The 17,954-nt window shown below is 32.2% G+C and overlaps 1 protein-coding gene across 8 annotated transcripts in view; it reads left to right on the top strand.

Moving 5' to 3' along the window:
* Positions 1-17,954, top strand: part of LOC105324075 (uncharacterized) — a 275,728-nt gene that overhangs the window by 251,944 nt on the left and 5,830 nt on the right. For all 8 annotated transcript variants that reach the window (XM_066083752.1, XM_066083773.1, XM_066083757.1 and 5 more), the window contains 9 exons: positions 9,525-9,678; positions 9,899-10,097; positions 11,658-11,747; positions 12,111-12,209; positions 12,693-12,785; positions 13,915-14,007; positions 14,235-14,309; positions 15,959-16,069; positions 16,284-16,355. In XM_066083752.1, the coding sequence (XP_065939824.1) occupies positions 12,155-12,209; positions 12,693-12,785; positions 13,915-14,007; positions 14,235-14,309; positions 15,959-16,069; positions 16,284-16,355 (499 nt within the window). In that variant the 5' untranslated portion in view covers positions 9,525-9,678; positions 9,899-10,097; positions 11,658-11,747; positions 12,111-12,154. The remainder of the gene's footprint in view (positions 1-9,524; positions 9,679-9,898; positions 10,098-11,657; positions 11,748-12,110; positions 12,210-12,692; positions 12,786-13,914; positions 14,008-14,234; positions 14,310-15,958; positions 16,070-16,283; positions 16,356-17,954) is intronic.

Raw genomic sequence — 17,954 nt, forward strand, 5'->3', positions numbered from 1 at the left:
AATCAACATTGTAAACAAGGTTGTCCTCAAAGGAACGTGTGGGTCGTACCATCCATGGTCAACCCCGAGATTAATAGAATCATTCATTATTACGAGTGTGGGATAGTGAAATTCCACCTCGGGGCCAAGATTCAAGGTCTAGGACTCGGATACTTGTGTGGGATATTGAAATTCCACCTCGGGGCCAAGATTCACGGTCTAGGACTCGGCTGCCGAGTCCTCGACCGTGAATCTTGGCCCCGAGGTGGAATTTCACTATCCCACACAAGTATATAATGAATGATTATTTTTCTCGCATTATATTAGTTTAAAAATTGATGTTTGACAACTTTTTGTTATGACGTTCAAAAGATTACTTTCGGTTTATCCCTCCGCGTGCTTCAAATAGTGCAAGTTAAATGAAAAAATACGACAGTTTTTTTTTAATTAAAATATGAAAAATTGTAATTAATTAAGCAACACAATTACTTATTAGATAATCTCAATGCACTATTTTGCATTTCCCTACAGCAGACAACGTTTGTTTACGTTTTAAAACGGCGTAGTAATACACAGTGTAAGACAGAAAAATCTCACACTGCTGTCTCACACCGGACAAACCGATCTCACACCGGTGATAATGCGAGAAATCATAGTCCGTTAGCTAACCTGCTCAACGAGCATTTTGCTAGTGTATCAACTGTTAATAATGAACCAGGTATGCCTCTGCATGGACCTGGGCTTCCCAATTATTAAGGTCTTCCGTTTTCCAACGGAAGACCTTATTGTTTTCGTTCGGTTTCTTTTTCCCTATTATAATTATTTTTTTTTTCTTACAAAATTTGTGCAGGCGATTTCTCGGATATAGCTGGACCGATTTTCATGAAATTTACAGATCTAATAGATATTAATCCGAACTTAATATATATTTTTTTATTTTGATGACGTCATTTCCGTTCTTGAGAAAATGACGTTTTAGCGATTTTCAGAGGGTCGGCTTGTCCAGGGATCTCCTCCTAAACGGTAAAAGATATTGAGTTCAAACTTTCAGGGATTGTAGACAAGAGATTGTAGATGTGCAATTTGGTATTCATATTTGTCATGCTCAAAAGGCGTTAAAGCTCGCATGGTCCCGAAAATTGAGACTAAAAAAACGTCGTAATTTTTCATGGTTTTCTTAGTTTATCTCTTTTCTGAAAAATATTCTGTTAACAAATGTAATGCAAAAAAAGTTTATATTTACAAGACCTTTCATTTGATATCAAGAAAAAGGGGCTGGCCCCTAAATTAGGGGACCAAAGGGCTCTAAAGTCTTTCATCTGTAGCCCTTTACTGAGAGATATTTTGTGAACAGTTATAGAAGCAAATATGTTTATCTTACAGTTATGTATCCAAGCAATGTAATGATATTATCATGTATTACGTAATTAGGGGTTTTTAGGGGCCAAAAGTTCAGAATTTTGATCACCAAGATCTCAGAAAGAAAAAATATTTTGAAATGCATTATAGAAGAAAAGATGCTCAAAATGATGTATTAAATCATATCCAATTTTCAAAATTTCGTTAAACGGCCCTACAAGGAGTTAAGGGATCGGCCCCTAAAATGTTCCTTATCATATATCTCAAGAACGGTAACGAATTTCTAAACAATTGTTGAACAAAATGGGTTGAGATTGAAATGACCTTTTATTTGATATCAAGAAAAAGGGGCTGGCCCCTAAATTAGGGGACCAAAGGGCTCTAAAGTCTTTTATCTGTAGACCTTTACTGAGGGATATTTTGTGAACGGTTATAGAAACAAATATGTTTATCTTACAGTTTTGTATCCAAGCAATGTAATGATATTATCATGTATTACGTAATTAGGGGTTTTTAGGGGCCAAAAGTTCAGAATTTTGATCACCAATATCTCAGAAAGGAAAAATATTTTGAAATGCATTATAGAAGAAAAGATACTCAGAATGATGTACTTAATAATATGCAATTTTCAAAATTTGGTTAAACGGCCCCTATAAGGAGTTAAAGTATCGCCCCCTAAAATGTTCTTTATCATATATCTCAAGAACAGTAACGAATTTCTAAACAGTTGTTGAACAAAATGTGTTGAGATTTAAATGACCTTTTATTTGATATCAAGAAAAAGGGGCTGGTCCTGCAAATTAGGGAACTAAAGGGCTCTAAAAATGTTCATCTGTGGCTCTTTGATGAGGGAAATTTTATGAAAGGCTATAGAAGCAAATATGTTTATCTTACAGTTATGTATCCAAGTAATGTAATGATTTATTCATGTGTTATGTAATAAGGATTTTTTAGGGGTCAAGAGTCCATAAACTATGACCACCTATATCTCAAAAAGGAAAATATTTTTGAAATGCAGTATAGAAGAAAAGGTGCTCATAATGATGTACTTTACAAAATGCAACCTTCAAAATTTGGTTCAGCAGCTCAAATAAGGAGATAAGGCACTGGCCCCTAAAACGTTTTTTTTCTCAGATATCTCAAGAACGGTGACGGATTTCTAAACACTTGTTGAAAAAAGCTCTTATCCCTGAAACAAAAACGTATCTGGCCCTTAGAATGTAGACCCTGTTTTTCTATTCTAGATCATGTTTAGCTGTTAAATAGCAAAATCAAGATCGAACATATATCTCAAATACTAAAATCAGACGGAAGACCTCCTCGTTGCTCGCAACGAGATCGTGTCTAGTTTAATTGATTATTTTATTATTACAGAACAAGATGTACTGGACCAGCTCCAAGTATTAAATGTAACAAGACCTTCAGGCCCTGATAGTATGTCTCCTTTGGTTCTACAAAATATTGCTTAATCTATTAAAAAAACCACTTACAAAGGTTTATAACTATCCCTTTACAATAGGTCAACTTCCAGATATTTGGAAAAACTCCCCAATTACTCATATTTCACTCCTATTTAAAAAAAAAAAACAAGGGGAGTGCACATGATTTAAATTTAGATTTTTGTAGAAGGGTAACTCCCTCTTAAATGAAATTTGAAAAGATTGTTTGTTTAATAAAAAAATTGAACTTGCTGTAACTCATTTTATAGAAGTGTTCGTCCCATGGGTACTTAGTACTGAAAAACGTTTTTGTCCCATGCTTTTTTTTCATGAAAAACATCACTGTCCCATGCCTGTTTATACCGATCCCATCACTGTGGTTAATTTTGCCTGGTCCCTTATCTCCATAAAACAAACTATTGAGACCCGTACCAAAAGCATTTAAGAAATAATAGTTTACAATGATGTTATCAGTATAGCGAGGCACGCATTTTTGTTGAAAGAGTCACCTTCCGTACTTGTATTGATTTATACCATTAAATACCTATTAATCATCTCCAAAAATAGCATATTATTGATTCTTTTTTACAATAATGTTAGATTTAGAGATAACAGAGGTAAACAAGCAGAGTGCACTCACATACTAGAGTATTTCAAAGACTGATACTGGATGTGACCACGCTATCAACCCAAAAAACATTTAAAAGAGACCTATATAACTAGAACGCTCTAAACATGTAGTTTGTGTTAAGTTTCATCCATGCCATATTTCAAATAAATAATACTGCTTGTATTATACAAAAACCTCTGTTCTATTTATGTACAATGATGTCAACGCTGTATCCAGCAATAGAGAACGTAACTCCTCTATCTCCGTCGATAATGTAACCGCCACCACAATGGTTAACATCTTCTCTGGGTACTGGGCTCTTGGAGGTGTTGGTATCCTCGATTGAGCACATGGGCTGCAAGAGGCGTTAGTAAACTGTGGTGTTTAGACCAAATAGTAGCGCAGTTACCCTTGTTACGGTGAAATAACCTGGAGAAGAGTCACTATGTAGTACGAAGATCTTGTGCTTGGACTCTTGGTTTTGGTCGGTTGGGTTGAGACATTGTTCTGGGCCACTGGTATAAGACACTCAATTGCGTTTTGAGACAGTGCTCGGTTTTATCCATAGCCTGGTCAAGGGAGAACAAGATCTTTTTCATAAGTCGCACCTATCTGTGTTTTGTAATCCGAGGTCTGATTCTTCGCGGGCCCTTAGCCCACAGGGACGTCAGATAGTCTCACCCCTTTCACTTTACTTCACAACCAAAATAAACCGCAACAGTTTTTTTTAAAGAGGAAATGTGAAATAGCTAAAAGGACAAATCCCAACAGAACAAGTCGAATAAAATATAGGTTCAGAAGTAAATCGTACATAAGTAATTATGATTCAGATGCATGATAGGTGTACAAGTTTTGAACACTTTGGCTTTTTTCTGAGTTTGATCTCAGCAAATATTACCATTTGATTACGTATGTTGCCTTTAAAAAGGTCATTTTAAAGCTAAATTAAACACACATAGACTGTTAATAAACATATCTGTACTTTCTGATATATTTCATTTTATCAAATAAAATATGCAACATGACTACTTAAAGTAGTCATGTTGTATATTTATTTGATAAAATGAAATATATCAGAAAGGACAATATGTTTTTAAAATATGATTTGCCTATCAAATTACATTTTTATTAGCTTTTTAAAGCGCCCATTCTATACATTGATTTTTGTGAAAAAATCACTAAAATCAGTTTTTCTCTCTTATTAATGGTCAATATATTAGCTTTTCTGTCAATTTATATCTTTATATAAGGTCTTCATAATACATAAAAAACAGAAATATTTAATTATTGAGAGCATAAAAAAATAATCCAATTTTCTTCAAAATTTAAGAAAATTTGAGGAAATGCAGGCTAAGCAATATCAATTTCAATGTAAATATTTATTCCAATTTAGTAGTATAAGCTTATAGACATTCTGATATTCGATTATTTCATTGAAGAATAGAATCTTCAAATCTTAAACAAATGGCTACAGAACTACAAAGTGCTACACTTATTTTTATCATCCTTTACGTTGAGGAAAAAAGGTAGTGACCTTGACCTGACCTTTATGCGAAAACAAAAAGGTCAAATTTGATTAAACTGATAGAATCATTTGGTAATATGATCCGTTTGACTGTGTCAAACTTTCATGAATTATAAGAAGTATCTTTACTACTATATTAAAATAATAGACTCGAATTTTTGGGCTTTAATACCGAGAAATCGGAAGAGTACTGTCTTTTGTTTCATATATTTTTAACAACATTGGTACTTAATTGGTGATTACCAATTTGTTTTTATTTTTTCAATCAGGCTTCGCTAATCAATAATCAACAAAATTTCCTTTAAAAAATACGGAAATTGTCTGAATCTTTCGGATTTTTCAATCTTGCGCATACGCATTATATTCACGCTAAATCACGGGATGCTCTTTAGTTTATGTTTCCACAATATCACATCTGGATGGATTAACTGAGAAACGAAAATACAGATATGCGTAAATTTTCATCAAAAATTTGATATATATTCTGTTCATGAAAGAAAATAGGGAGATAACTCTAACTCAGTACGTTAAATATGAAAAATTCCGAGAGTTCTGAATGTCAACATGGTGTGCAAATTTGATGTGTCTATTTCGTAAATGCCCGACATAATATGCAATGCCAACCTGTGCAAGCACGGATCAAAGTCTAGTGTTTGATAACGAGAAGACTCCTTCCTTAATGATCTTAAATATATACATGGGTACTGTTTTGACACAATATCGTATCACTATATCATATGGTTAGAAATTGTATGATAATCATATGTTCATTTCATACAGTATCATAAGATACAATGTTTATCAATACAATAATATAGAATACAATATTGCATCCTATCATACTTACAATATAAACCATACAATACATAGAGAATATCTATATTTTGAGATTTTATATTTGCTTTATCCAACAAGTTGAAATTGTGTATACATTCGCAAGGCTTGACGAGCGAATATAACCATTTCAACGAGTTGGATAAAGCAAATATAAAATCACACAATTAAAGATATTCTATTTGATTTACATAATGAAGCTTTTGAGACGGTCCCTTATATGACCTGAATTTATTTATTTTTTTCAAAGATTAAAAACGATAATGCAACGTTGTATGTTATGCGGTTATTGTGACCTTGCGCAATACAATTTAGTACGTCATTTCTGAGATAAATCTAACTGTTCTGATGTAAAGTTTCACTAACTGAAATAAACCTATAAGTCAGTTTGGGAAATACTGATCAGGAGACTTGAATATCAAGTTTGTTGACAATTACACAAAGTTTAGTGCTCGTTAGTTTGAATTGTCTTGAACGAGGAATTGTTGTTGATGTATTATAAAGCAAACATTAGCTTAAGGATTCAAAATTGAAAATAGTGAATATGTGATAAGTGGAATCGAAGTCTTATGAAACATTATTTCGGTAAGTTCTTATATATAAACAAAACCAGTACGCTCCATTTTCATCGCGTGGTCAGGATGAACTCCTTTTACGTAATTTGCAGTTTTTTTTTAAATTACACGAAGCAAATGGAACGTTTGAAGGGGGCAAAACTTATCAAAAATCTTGACAAACAAGAAAAAAGGTCTTTTGGTTACGGTAATGTATTAAAAAAAGGGGGGCTAAGCCCCCCCCCCACCCCAAATAGCCCAGGTTTAGACGCCTATGCTACGCAGTTGTGTGTTTTCCTTCATATTTGTAATTTAAATCTTTGACAAAATCCATTTAATGTAAATTTTTGTAGTATATACAGTTATGTTGAGAGTACTAGCAAATCTTCGAAAATGGGTCACTGAAGCGTTGAAGCGAGGGGCTGTGTCAAAAATAGTTCGGACCGGAAGTATTTGATAAAGCATCACCCGTTTTGATATAGCAAAGGTTTATCACACGGGTAATATACACAACACATATGAGATTAAAAAATACTGTAATAAATAATGATGCAATATGTGACATTGTATTGTTTTATATCGTATACTAATAGAAAATATAACATTTTCTGCCTTGTGCGATAAACACCGAAAATTCGCTTACCCTACCCGTGTGATATAAACCCTAGGGGTGTGATATAAATTTTATATCAAACCCCTCTCCGGCAATCCTCAGATGTTATATCACACCCCTTAATCATCGGCTATTATGACGTAGACGTTCAACTCAGATCTCCGAGTATGACGTGAAATAGTTACCTCAACGTCAACTTACTATACAAACATGCGCATAAATTTCAAGAAAGTTTATCACAGATAGTATATATATCTATGCGGAGCGATTTGTTAACAATATTCATTCATCACATGGTGTTTTTGTGTTTTTTCTTTGATATTTTCTATAAGTATATGATGAAAAAAATCATAACATGGCAATTTTTATATGGCATCCTATGTTAGCCCTCGGTCGCTGTATGTTTGTATGCCTGACGGATCTCGGGCTGATATACAGCGACCTCGGGCTAATATATTATGCGATATAAAAATTGCCATGTAATAATCTATATGTACATTATTGTATTTGATCACATTATTCAATATCAGTATATAAAATATATGATATAATATACTTCGGCCCTCGGGCTGATATTAGCGCTTCGTGGGATAAAGATCTGCCATGTTTTATTCTCTATATATCATACAATATCATAGTCTCGTTCAACAAGACGCTCGGCTGTCTCCGTAAAACTCCGACGATCTTGTCGGAGTTTTACGGAGACAGCCGAGCGTCTGGTTGAACGAGACTAACAATATCACAAGTTTAGCTTTTTAAAAAAGCTTACCGTCTTTAGAGCAAACTCTTAACAGCAATAAGATATCAAAGACAATTTAGTTATTTTTTGTATAAATGTCGCCTTCTTCTCCATGCAATAGCGTGCCGAATTTTTTTTTTTTTTAAATATGTGCCTTTTAAGCGTGCGTGCTTAAAAGCGAAAATTATTTACAGCGTGTTGTTTATTTGAAATCGACTGTAGTAGAAAAAAGAGATCTTAGGAAGGGTTGAATTACTGTAGTAAAATCAAAGTTAATACAACTGCATTCAGTATCATTCAGTTTTACTGATATTAGTTTCACCGTATCTAATATACAAACTTTTTTTCTGATATTAGCCATACCGTATGAAATTTCATTGGTATTTGTATAATCAGAACAAAATGAAAAGAACAAATTATTACAAAATATGTTACAGAATATTGCTTTTAACTAGTTAACAGAAAAATGAAAGCCTGGATTTCACTATGTGCCATTATATTGTTCTTTCGTTTTCTTACTTTTTAAGATTTGAAATCTACAAAAATTCTTAAGTCGTACGTAAAAACGATCATCAGAAAATTATCTCCCTTGTGCCGAACAGTTTATCAACCAATGAAATAAATGTGAATTTTCACATCATGTATTTTCTACCAATCACAAAGGAGAGGAAGTGCACAGTCCGGAGACTGTAAATTATTTCAACTCTTTATACCGTCTTCCAAGGAAGACGGTATTAATCTAATTCCGGTTGTAACGCGCTTTCTGAGTGGCTTAAAAAAAAACTATTTTATATCGTATAAAGAATGTTGCCTACGTCATAGTAAGACTAACGTCAAAAACGTATCAATAGGCCTGACGTTACGTTTGAATTTTGTACAATTTTGCTTCATTTCAAAGGTCAAATGACCGTTTTTATCTACAATGAAAAGTAAAAAAAAAATAAATTATCAGCAATGAATTCAATATCTATTAGTTTTATACGATATAAAATGGTTTGAAACAGTTTACGCTTTTTAATAAACCGCTTCGCGGTTTATAAAGTGTATGATTTCTCCCAACTTCATGAAATTGTTGATAAAATTTTCCAAATTTCCAAAAAATCTGTTGACCAGGCCAAACATTTATGTCTTGATTGCACAGCGTTGTGCACAATGTGCTCACAACAACATTCAATCCAGAAGCATGACCAATGTAGCAACACTTTTAAAACTACTTTTTAATACTTATATTTTAATGCTTATGTGCACCCGGGGCGCCATCCCCCGTAATTGTTGATTTTATTTTAATAGAATAACATGACATGTTTCATACATAGAAATAGTCGATGGTTGTAAAATATTTTGTTGTTTACCAATTTAATGTATGTTCTCAATAGAACATGCACATATGATAATATGGTAGACTATTATCAAGTTCAACTCCTTTTCTCTCTCTCTCTCTCTCTCTCTCTCTCTCTCTTTCTCTCTCTCTCTCTACAGCAGCGATTCATCTCACGACCTTTAAAAATCGTGCATCACTCTTGCGAGTACACAAAATGTTGTAAAACGTTCGTACTATTGGTCCTGCATTGCACTGCGATGATTTGGATCGCATTCGGTCGCGTCTGAATAGTGTGCATGTCCACTTTTTTGAGGAGACTTGATGCAAGCACTAAAACGCATTCAACGAATGCGAGACCTCGTGCAACGTATGCGAGAGCTCGTGCAACGTAAGAGAGAGCTCATGCGAATCTAAAAAAGTCTGATCGCCAAGTGTTGTAAAATGCTCGTGGGCCACTTGTGAATGGGGCTTAATGTAGTTGTTTATTAATCCAAAAGTTTTCTTTGCATAAATACAATGCTTTCACACAGGTGCTTTTGATTTTAATGTAGGTTTTGGAAATATTAGCACAACTAGTCATGCCAGTGGAGATTTACTCCTGCAGTATGCAGGAGAAACATTTAAAGGACAGGATGGAGAGGAGAGATTGAAGACAAGCACAGAAAACAAAATATTTTTCTAATAATATAATGGAAAGGAACTTTGGTAATACGATTTATACATATTTACATGAAGCTGGAGGTGTGTAGCTCCTGATGTGGAAAAAAAAAATCGAATCAACGTTTATCCAAACTTTTTTTTGAGACCAGGAGTTACAGACCTGCAGCTAAATGTACTATTTTAACATTAATGTATGGCAGTTATGTTTCTAGAAATAACTATAAACAATTGTAAGTCAAGCAAAAATACCATTCTTTTTATGTAGTATTGATGCTGAAGGAGTGAACGACTACATCTGCCAGTTTGTAAATGATGCCAAGGACGATGCAAACTTTTCCATGAAACTCAAAGTGTTTTATGGAAGGGAATACCTATGTTTGTTTGCTAAGAGAGACATTGTGGTTGGGGAAGAGATACTATATGACTATGGTTGTGATGGGAAAAGCTTGCAGTGGCGCAGCAAGGTAGGAAAATGGTTGGATTAATTATACACAAAAAATAATTAAAAAGAGAGTTTAGTGATTTACAATCAGGCTTTGGATATCTTGTTATCAGCTGGCTTTAGGGGTTTTTTTTGGCAATTTTTTCGTACATTGTTTTAAACTTATGTAAAAAATAGATTTTTCTAAAGAATTTAAAAAGTATCAGAAAAGATAATATATATGTTTTTATTGAAAAACAAACCTAAAACTTCTGTTAGTGTTGTTAAATAGGTAAAAAATCATGATCGATTAATCAGCAGAATTGGTTGTCTCTTAAATTACTAACTGATGATCAGCCAATAATCGAATCGGTAACAAATTATATTAAATTCAATGATATGGGGCACTAAATTTTATGCTATGGTATAATTTCAAGTATGTAAGTGCTATTTTCACTTACTTTTAAAAGCTTATAAGACTTTTGCTGTATTTTCATTAGTTAGAGTGTTACACGTCTTTTGAGATTGAAGGAAAAACCCAGCTCACAACAGTTTTCATTTCATTCAATACAGATTAAAAAACAAAATGATAGGTATAATATCAATGTAAACAACCCAGTATAATTGATTCTAAAATCTCAAATCGATTATGATAAATCGACAACCTTTCCAGCTGATCATTGATTAAAATTCAATCATCGTGACAACACTAGCTCCTGTTCATGTACATGTTTTTACAGGTACTAGTTTTGATTGCTTTCAGAAAAAGGCTGATGATTCTTTTGATTTTGGTAATGGTTTTTTTGTTTTGTTTTTATTATATCACTTTATTTTGTTGATAGTTATTTGATTTTCTTTCAATTTTTACATTAAATATGGTTCTTGTGCTGACCTGAATAGATTTATGTTGTTTTCATTATCAAGAACTATTAATTTAAAAGCTTGATAGAGGTGTCTAGTTGTGCAGTGGACAATGCACTTGCTTATCACCACTGCAACCCGAGTTTAATCCCCATGATCGACAGTGGTTTTATAGGATAGGGTACATTAGTCGCCTGCTTGGACACGTGGGTTTTCTCCAGTCACTCTAACTTCTTCCCTTATCATGACCCACTCGCGCTAACATCCATGCCAACAAAAACTATTCATATAAGTTAAAGAACTTGTTTATCAATCGTTGTAAAATATGTAAATTTCAGTTTTAAAAGCTTAATCACATGAGTGTGCATTGTGAATCTGTCACTAATGTGGAGAGTCTCCTTTGCAGAACAAAATTGTTTTTTCTTAGATTAATTCAAACATTTGTTTCTGTAGTGAATATGTATATTTTGCAAATTGTATACAGAATGTACTTCTTGAAAAATATACATTTACATAGAAATATTAGACTTGGTAGGTTAGTTAATTTAAGCATCAATCTGAATTGGAATTCATTTTTCACTGAATATTGGTACAGTCTTGTTTTTGTGCCATGGTTGAACATTTTGATTTAGTCAGTGGTCTGTTGTCATATTTATAAAAACATCACTTACCAAATGTGGTAAACTAAAAGTTGATGAACATTTATGAAAGAAAATTTCAATAATGTTTTAATTTCTTTCAGTTCCTTCTGATGTGGATTCTGACCCATTTAGTGTATCAAACTACTCGCCAAGTTCTGATTCTGAATCAGATGAAAATAGGAAGGTTTTGGGTAATGTTATTATTTAAAGAATAATTTTGCATCTGCAGTTCATTTTCACTTTGCAAAAAATATCTGAAAAAACAAGAGGCTGAGAGCCCAGTCATTTTAATTCAGACTAATGTAAATCCATTTATATTAACTAGATATACTTTGAAATGTAGTTGTGTATAACAATCTACATGTTGATCTGGTCTCCCTATGCTGTGATAATGCATTAGATTTACATGATATGAGTGGAATGTAATGGATTTAATATATTTGTAACAGTTATATTTATTTTGTTTAATCATTAGGAATATAATTTGCAATGATTTAAAAAAAGTAAACCTAGAAGCTTGTATTTACAATACAATATATTGGTACTTTTTACAGAGTCCGAATCCACCCCAAAGTCATTGAGAGCTAGCCGCAACGCAATGGAAAAACAGGGCATCTTGACCCTCAGAGAAAACAGTGAGCATTTTGAAGCAGGTAAATGAATTAAATTCATTGTTGCAATGTTATTATGTATAACAATCGACATATTGGTCTGGCCTCAGAATCATGAAGCAATTTCAGACTTATGTCAAAATTTCTGAATCAGTCAGTCAAAATTATTTAACTTAAAATTTTGATTGAAATTTGTAATAAACAATGTTATATCAGGTTTCTTTTAATAGTATTTCAATTGTGTTAGTGTTTTTAATCAAGAATAATAATAAATTGTACACTGTATTAATGTAATACAGTGTACAACTTACTCCTCAATTCAAAGATTGCTTCGTGATCCTGGGCTTGGTCTCCTTAATGCTGTGATAATGCATTTGATTTCCATAATATGAGTGGAATGTAATCGATGTAATATATTTGTTATACTTATTCTAATAAGTCATTAGGAATAAATTTTGCAAAGAGATAAAGAAGTAAACTAAAAAAGCTTGTATTTATGATACAATATATTGGTACTTTTTACAGAGCCCACCCCAGTTTCATTGAGATTTAGCTGCAACACACTGGAAAAACAGGACAGCTTGACCCTCAGGGAAAGCAGTGAGCATTTTGAAGGAGGTAAATAAATCAAAATCATTGTTGCAATGTAATTACGTATAACAATTAACATACTTGTTTGTCTGGTCTCCCTAATGCTGTGATAATGCATTTTATTTCCATGATATGAGTGGAATGTAATGAATGTAAAATATTTGTTATATTTATTTTCATTAAGGATGACATTTACTCAGAATGAAAAAAAAATCCACTGATGATAATGAAAAACCATCTTTTGTGTGTTATAGACCTTTGCTTGTATTGTTATTTCACTTTCAGAAAAGTAGGTCAATGACCTACTTTTTGAGTTAATGGCCATTGAATATTTATTGAAAAATCAAGAAAAATCCCATAAAATTTTACACTACGATTGAAATTTTCTTAAGTGTAAAAAATATTACAAATAATTAAACACTTTAAAAAGTAAGATACACTTTATGAATGGTAGTGGCACTAAATAAGTACACAACATTAAGATTTCAGCATAATTTTTAAAAAATAATTCAGTCCGAATTTCCTCTATCATTTTTCAAATCCCTTCCCATTTTTGATTCAATTTTACAAAAAAACTGAATGATGATAATACAAAAACATTTATGGTATTGAACTACTTATATTGACCTTATTCTGTTGGCATAAAATTTATATGAGGTCAATGATCAAAATTTTGAGATATTGTGTCTTTAATCGTTTTTAAGCAGTTTTCAATATTTTTATTATTCGTGCCATAAGATTATTTTTATGAATAAGTGAGGTAAAACTAACGGAAAATATGCAAAATTACATACACTTAAATATTAAATCCTAACTTTTAATATTAGACTACTGCCAAAAAACTTTTAGAAGAAAACAAAATCTGCAAAATTTAGTCCGAATGTCCTCTGTTTGACTAAAAGTCAATTTTTGTTTGAGCCTAATTTCATAATAAAGTAAAACTATTGAATGTTTTGTCAATAATAATTCATTTCATAAATACTTTTTGTGTTTAGAACGAATTTTACTCATTACATTGAACTTTATAACAATCGGAATTTGAGAACTCAAACCCTGAGTAAATAACACCCTTAATCATTAGGAATAAACTTAGCAATGATATAAAGATGTATTAGAGACTTGAAATTGCAATACAATATATTGGTACTTTTTACAGAGTCCACCCTAAATTCATTTAGATCTAGCCGCAACACAATGGAAAAACAGGAAGTCTTGACCCACAGAGAAAACACTGAGTATTTTGAACGAGGTAAATGAATTAAATTAAATGTTGCAATGTTATTATGTGATCCTGGAGCTTGGTCTCCTTAATGCTGTGATAATGCATTTTATTTCCATGATATGAGTGGAATGTAATGAATGTAATATATTTGATATACTTATTCTAATTATTCATTAGGAATAAAATTTGCAATGATTTAAAAAGTAAATGTTGAAGCTTGTATTTACATTCCAATAGATCGATACTTTTTACAGAGTCCACCCCAGATTCATTTAGAGCTAGATGCAACATAACGAAAAAACAGGACATCTTGACTCTCAGGGAAAAAAGTGAGAATTAAATCATCTTTATTTATTTTTACTTGAATGTGTTAATAACATTTTAGTTGGAATATTGTATATTAAATCCTGATTTCTGTATTAATAATATTTGGTCTCCATAATGATATTTCTAATATGCAATTGGTCTCCATAATCTAGGATTTATTCATTATTATTTAATATATTATGTATGCAGGTAAAATGAATGATTATTTAATAATCCTTCAATTTTGCTAGGTTTCAGAATATTTGATTTCTTGTTTAAATTACACAAAATTGATTTATATGAAAAAAGATATGCAAACCATATCGCTTCATACATTGGTTTTAATAGGTCTCCTAAATGCAGTAATAAGGCATTCGCTCCTGTTATACATGTACATAGTATGTGTATAAATGTAGCGCATGTTATTATTTTAGACATACAAAAAAATTAAATTATAAGCAATGAATACAATATTTATTAGTTTTATACGATATAAAATGGTTTGAAACAGTTTACGCTTACATAAAGCGTAAACTGCCCCAAACCATTTTATATCGTATAAAACAAATAAATATTGAATTCATTCCTTAAGGTAGTCCTATACTCGGCACTAAATGGGCTCAATCATTAAAAGCTTAGCTTTAAATGATAAATATGCATTCTAGCAATACATATACAAAAGAATATATATATGTTTACATGCTAGTTTGTTTGTTATCACCTCTCAGACGGTTGTACCCCCTTGCGAAAATAATTGACAATTATGATATTTGCCAGACGTCCGTTTTTCCTAAAAATAATTACCAAATTTGGGAAAATTAGAACTGAACATACGAAATAGAGTATAAATATTTATTTAAGCCATATCTCATCTATAATTTTGCGCAAATTTTTGTAAGTAAGTACGCTTTATGGATCTGATGTATCAAAATAGAATACAAAAAATGCAATGCTAGTATCGCGTTTGGTATTTTTTTTACTATTTTATGGACTCAAACTTAAATTCAAGGTGTTTATTCTATAGATTGACATCTTAGAAAAAAGATTTGGTAAAATAAATTATATGTTGACGGATATTACTTTTCACGCTATAAGCTCTAAACCAAGTAGACCCTGACGAAAAAATCCGTAAAAATCACATTTTGCTACAGTTTTCTGCCTAGATCTGTCAACAATGTTAGATATCATTTAAACATTAATTAATTGACGATTTATTAAATTCGAAATAGCTTCTGTCTCTAAATTTAAACCGGTTTTAGTAAAAGAAAAAGAAAAATTCGGGGGGGGGGGGGGGTCAAAACAAGGAAGATATAAGCATACCTGAGATCCTGGTTAATCAGAAACTTCGTTTTTTATTTTACTTTAACAGAATCGAGTTTCTCAACATTAATCAGTTCTATCTCTCATAGAATACATATATTACCGTTCTAATTGCTTATTATTGCCATTGTTTACTACAGCGATGTAGAACAAAATCAATACCCGGTATCAAAAACGCTTTGTAAAAGTCATATCATTATTGTAAAATCCGTATTATGACGTAGTGCGATACTCGGACTACTTTAAGTGAAAAATATTTAAAGTTTATATCATATTTCTAATAAGTGAATGTTTAATTTTAATGTTTAATGAGGTAGCACTTATATTTCTCTACTGCATGCTTATTTTGCAGAGTATCTGTATGTGCCAGAATTGTTTGGAGTCCAGACCAATTCCATTGTTCAAGAGGAGGGAAACTTAGCTGCAGAGAAATCTACATGTGATAGTCTTCATTCTAATAAAGGTAATTCTATTTGGATTCTCTAGATGCACAGGTACTTATAAAGTACATGTGTATTTATAGTAGAATGTAGAGATTCATTGATTTTATTGAATGAAAACTCTATATTTTCAAAGCCAAAAAATCTAACCCAGGTACATGTTGCTGAATGAACATCATTTGATCGTTATTTTTGTTTCATGTACGTGCATTATGATTTCATATTTTTTTATTGAAGGCTCACAAGCATGTCAAAGTGGCATAATGGATTTTGTTGAAAATTCAAACCTTAGCACCCTATCCGAGGAAGGTAATACATATATTTTTTTATGAAAAAAACTATCAACAGTAGAAAAAGCAATTGTTTGTAGATTTTCTATGCAATATTCCTCACCAATCAAGGAATGTTATCTACCAGTTAATGGTAACACATATGATGTGATATGATATTAATTGTAAATCTATACTACTATATTGAAATAACAGATTCGAATTTTTGGTCTTTAATACCGATAAATCAGAAGAGTTCTGTCTTTTGTTTCATATATTTTAAAGATCATGGGTACTTGAAGATTACTAATTCCGGAAACCATCTGGATATTTTAGATTTTACAATCTTGCACATGCGCATTACATTAACGCTAAGACACGGAAGGCCCTTTAGTTAATATTTCCGAAATATCACATTTGCATGGATAAACTCGGAAACGATAATACAAAAACGTGTAAATTTTCATTGGAAATTTGCTACATATATATTCTGTTCATGAAAGAAAATACGGGAGATTACTCTAACACAGTGCATTTACTATGAAATATTCCAAGAGATCCGAATATCAATATGGTGTGTAACTTTGAGTAAAAAAGTGTTGAATCCTTCAATAATATGAATTAAATATTTAGATGAAAAGTATTTACAGCCTCAGAATGGTTTGTTATGAAAAATTTGACTGTTATTTTCAATGCAACTTCTTTATTTTTCTCCAGAATCGATTTGGAGCGATTCTGCAATTGTCTGCTACATTACGGGTATATGGGAGGCATGTGGTGAATGCCTGTCAGATTATTATAACTAAGCAGAGTGTAGTGAAATTAATAGCATTAATGTAGGCTTAAAGCTTTGTTATGTAAATGTCAACAATACGGTGCGTCGATGTATCTATTTCGTAAATGTTGATATCATATTCAATGTCAACCCATGCACTCACGGGTCAAAGTCTAGTAAGAATAATAAATTTTGACTTGTGAAAGAACTTAAAGCTGACATGAATTCATAAAAGTGTTTGGTCGCCATATTAGTTTCGATCGCTCCTCTACTGCCACTGGGGTATATATACTGGTCGAGAAAGTTACGGTCGGTTGCTTTCCGATCGAGGAATTCAGGTTGCACGGACTTCTAAATGCATCTACTACACATTGCAGTAAAATGTTTGCAATAGAGAATAAAGGAAACAACAATCAATAAAATACAAAATATATTTATTCTTTGATAGAATTTCCAAGGTACTAGTATCCGTTCATTTTGCACAGACAATGCTGCCTTACTTCACATGCACATCGAACACGTGTGTCGTCGATACAGATTGCACAACGTCTGCATCTTTTTGAAACCCCGGCGGCACTACATCCAACCCAGTAGCTAAATGATAATAAATCCAAGAAAGTAATAATGTAACAGCGACTCTTTTCCATCGGTTCTCAAAAAACGCTCCGTTTCTATGCGATCATTGACATTGCTCGATCACCCACAGTGTGTGGTTGCGCATGTGTGATGTTATAAGATAAACAGGAAAAGGGTCTACAAATATCGAGGATTTTTTATGTTTGTGTGCCTAGATTTCAGTATGTCTTGTTTCGTCGTTCATTGGATATATTCCTTATTGATCAGTGCAATGGCTGTCATATTATT

Source organism: Magallana gigas, chromosome 1 (assembly GCF_963853765.1).
Source record: "Magallana gigas chromosome 1, xbMagGiga1.1, whole genome shotgun sequence".
In the NCBI taxonomy this organism is placed as follows: Eukaryota; Metazoa; Mollusca; class Bivalvia; order Ostreida; family Ostreidae; genus Magallana; species Magallana gigas.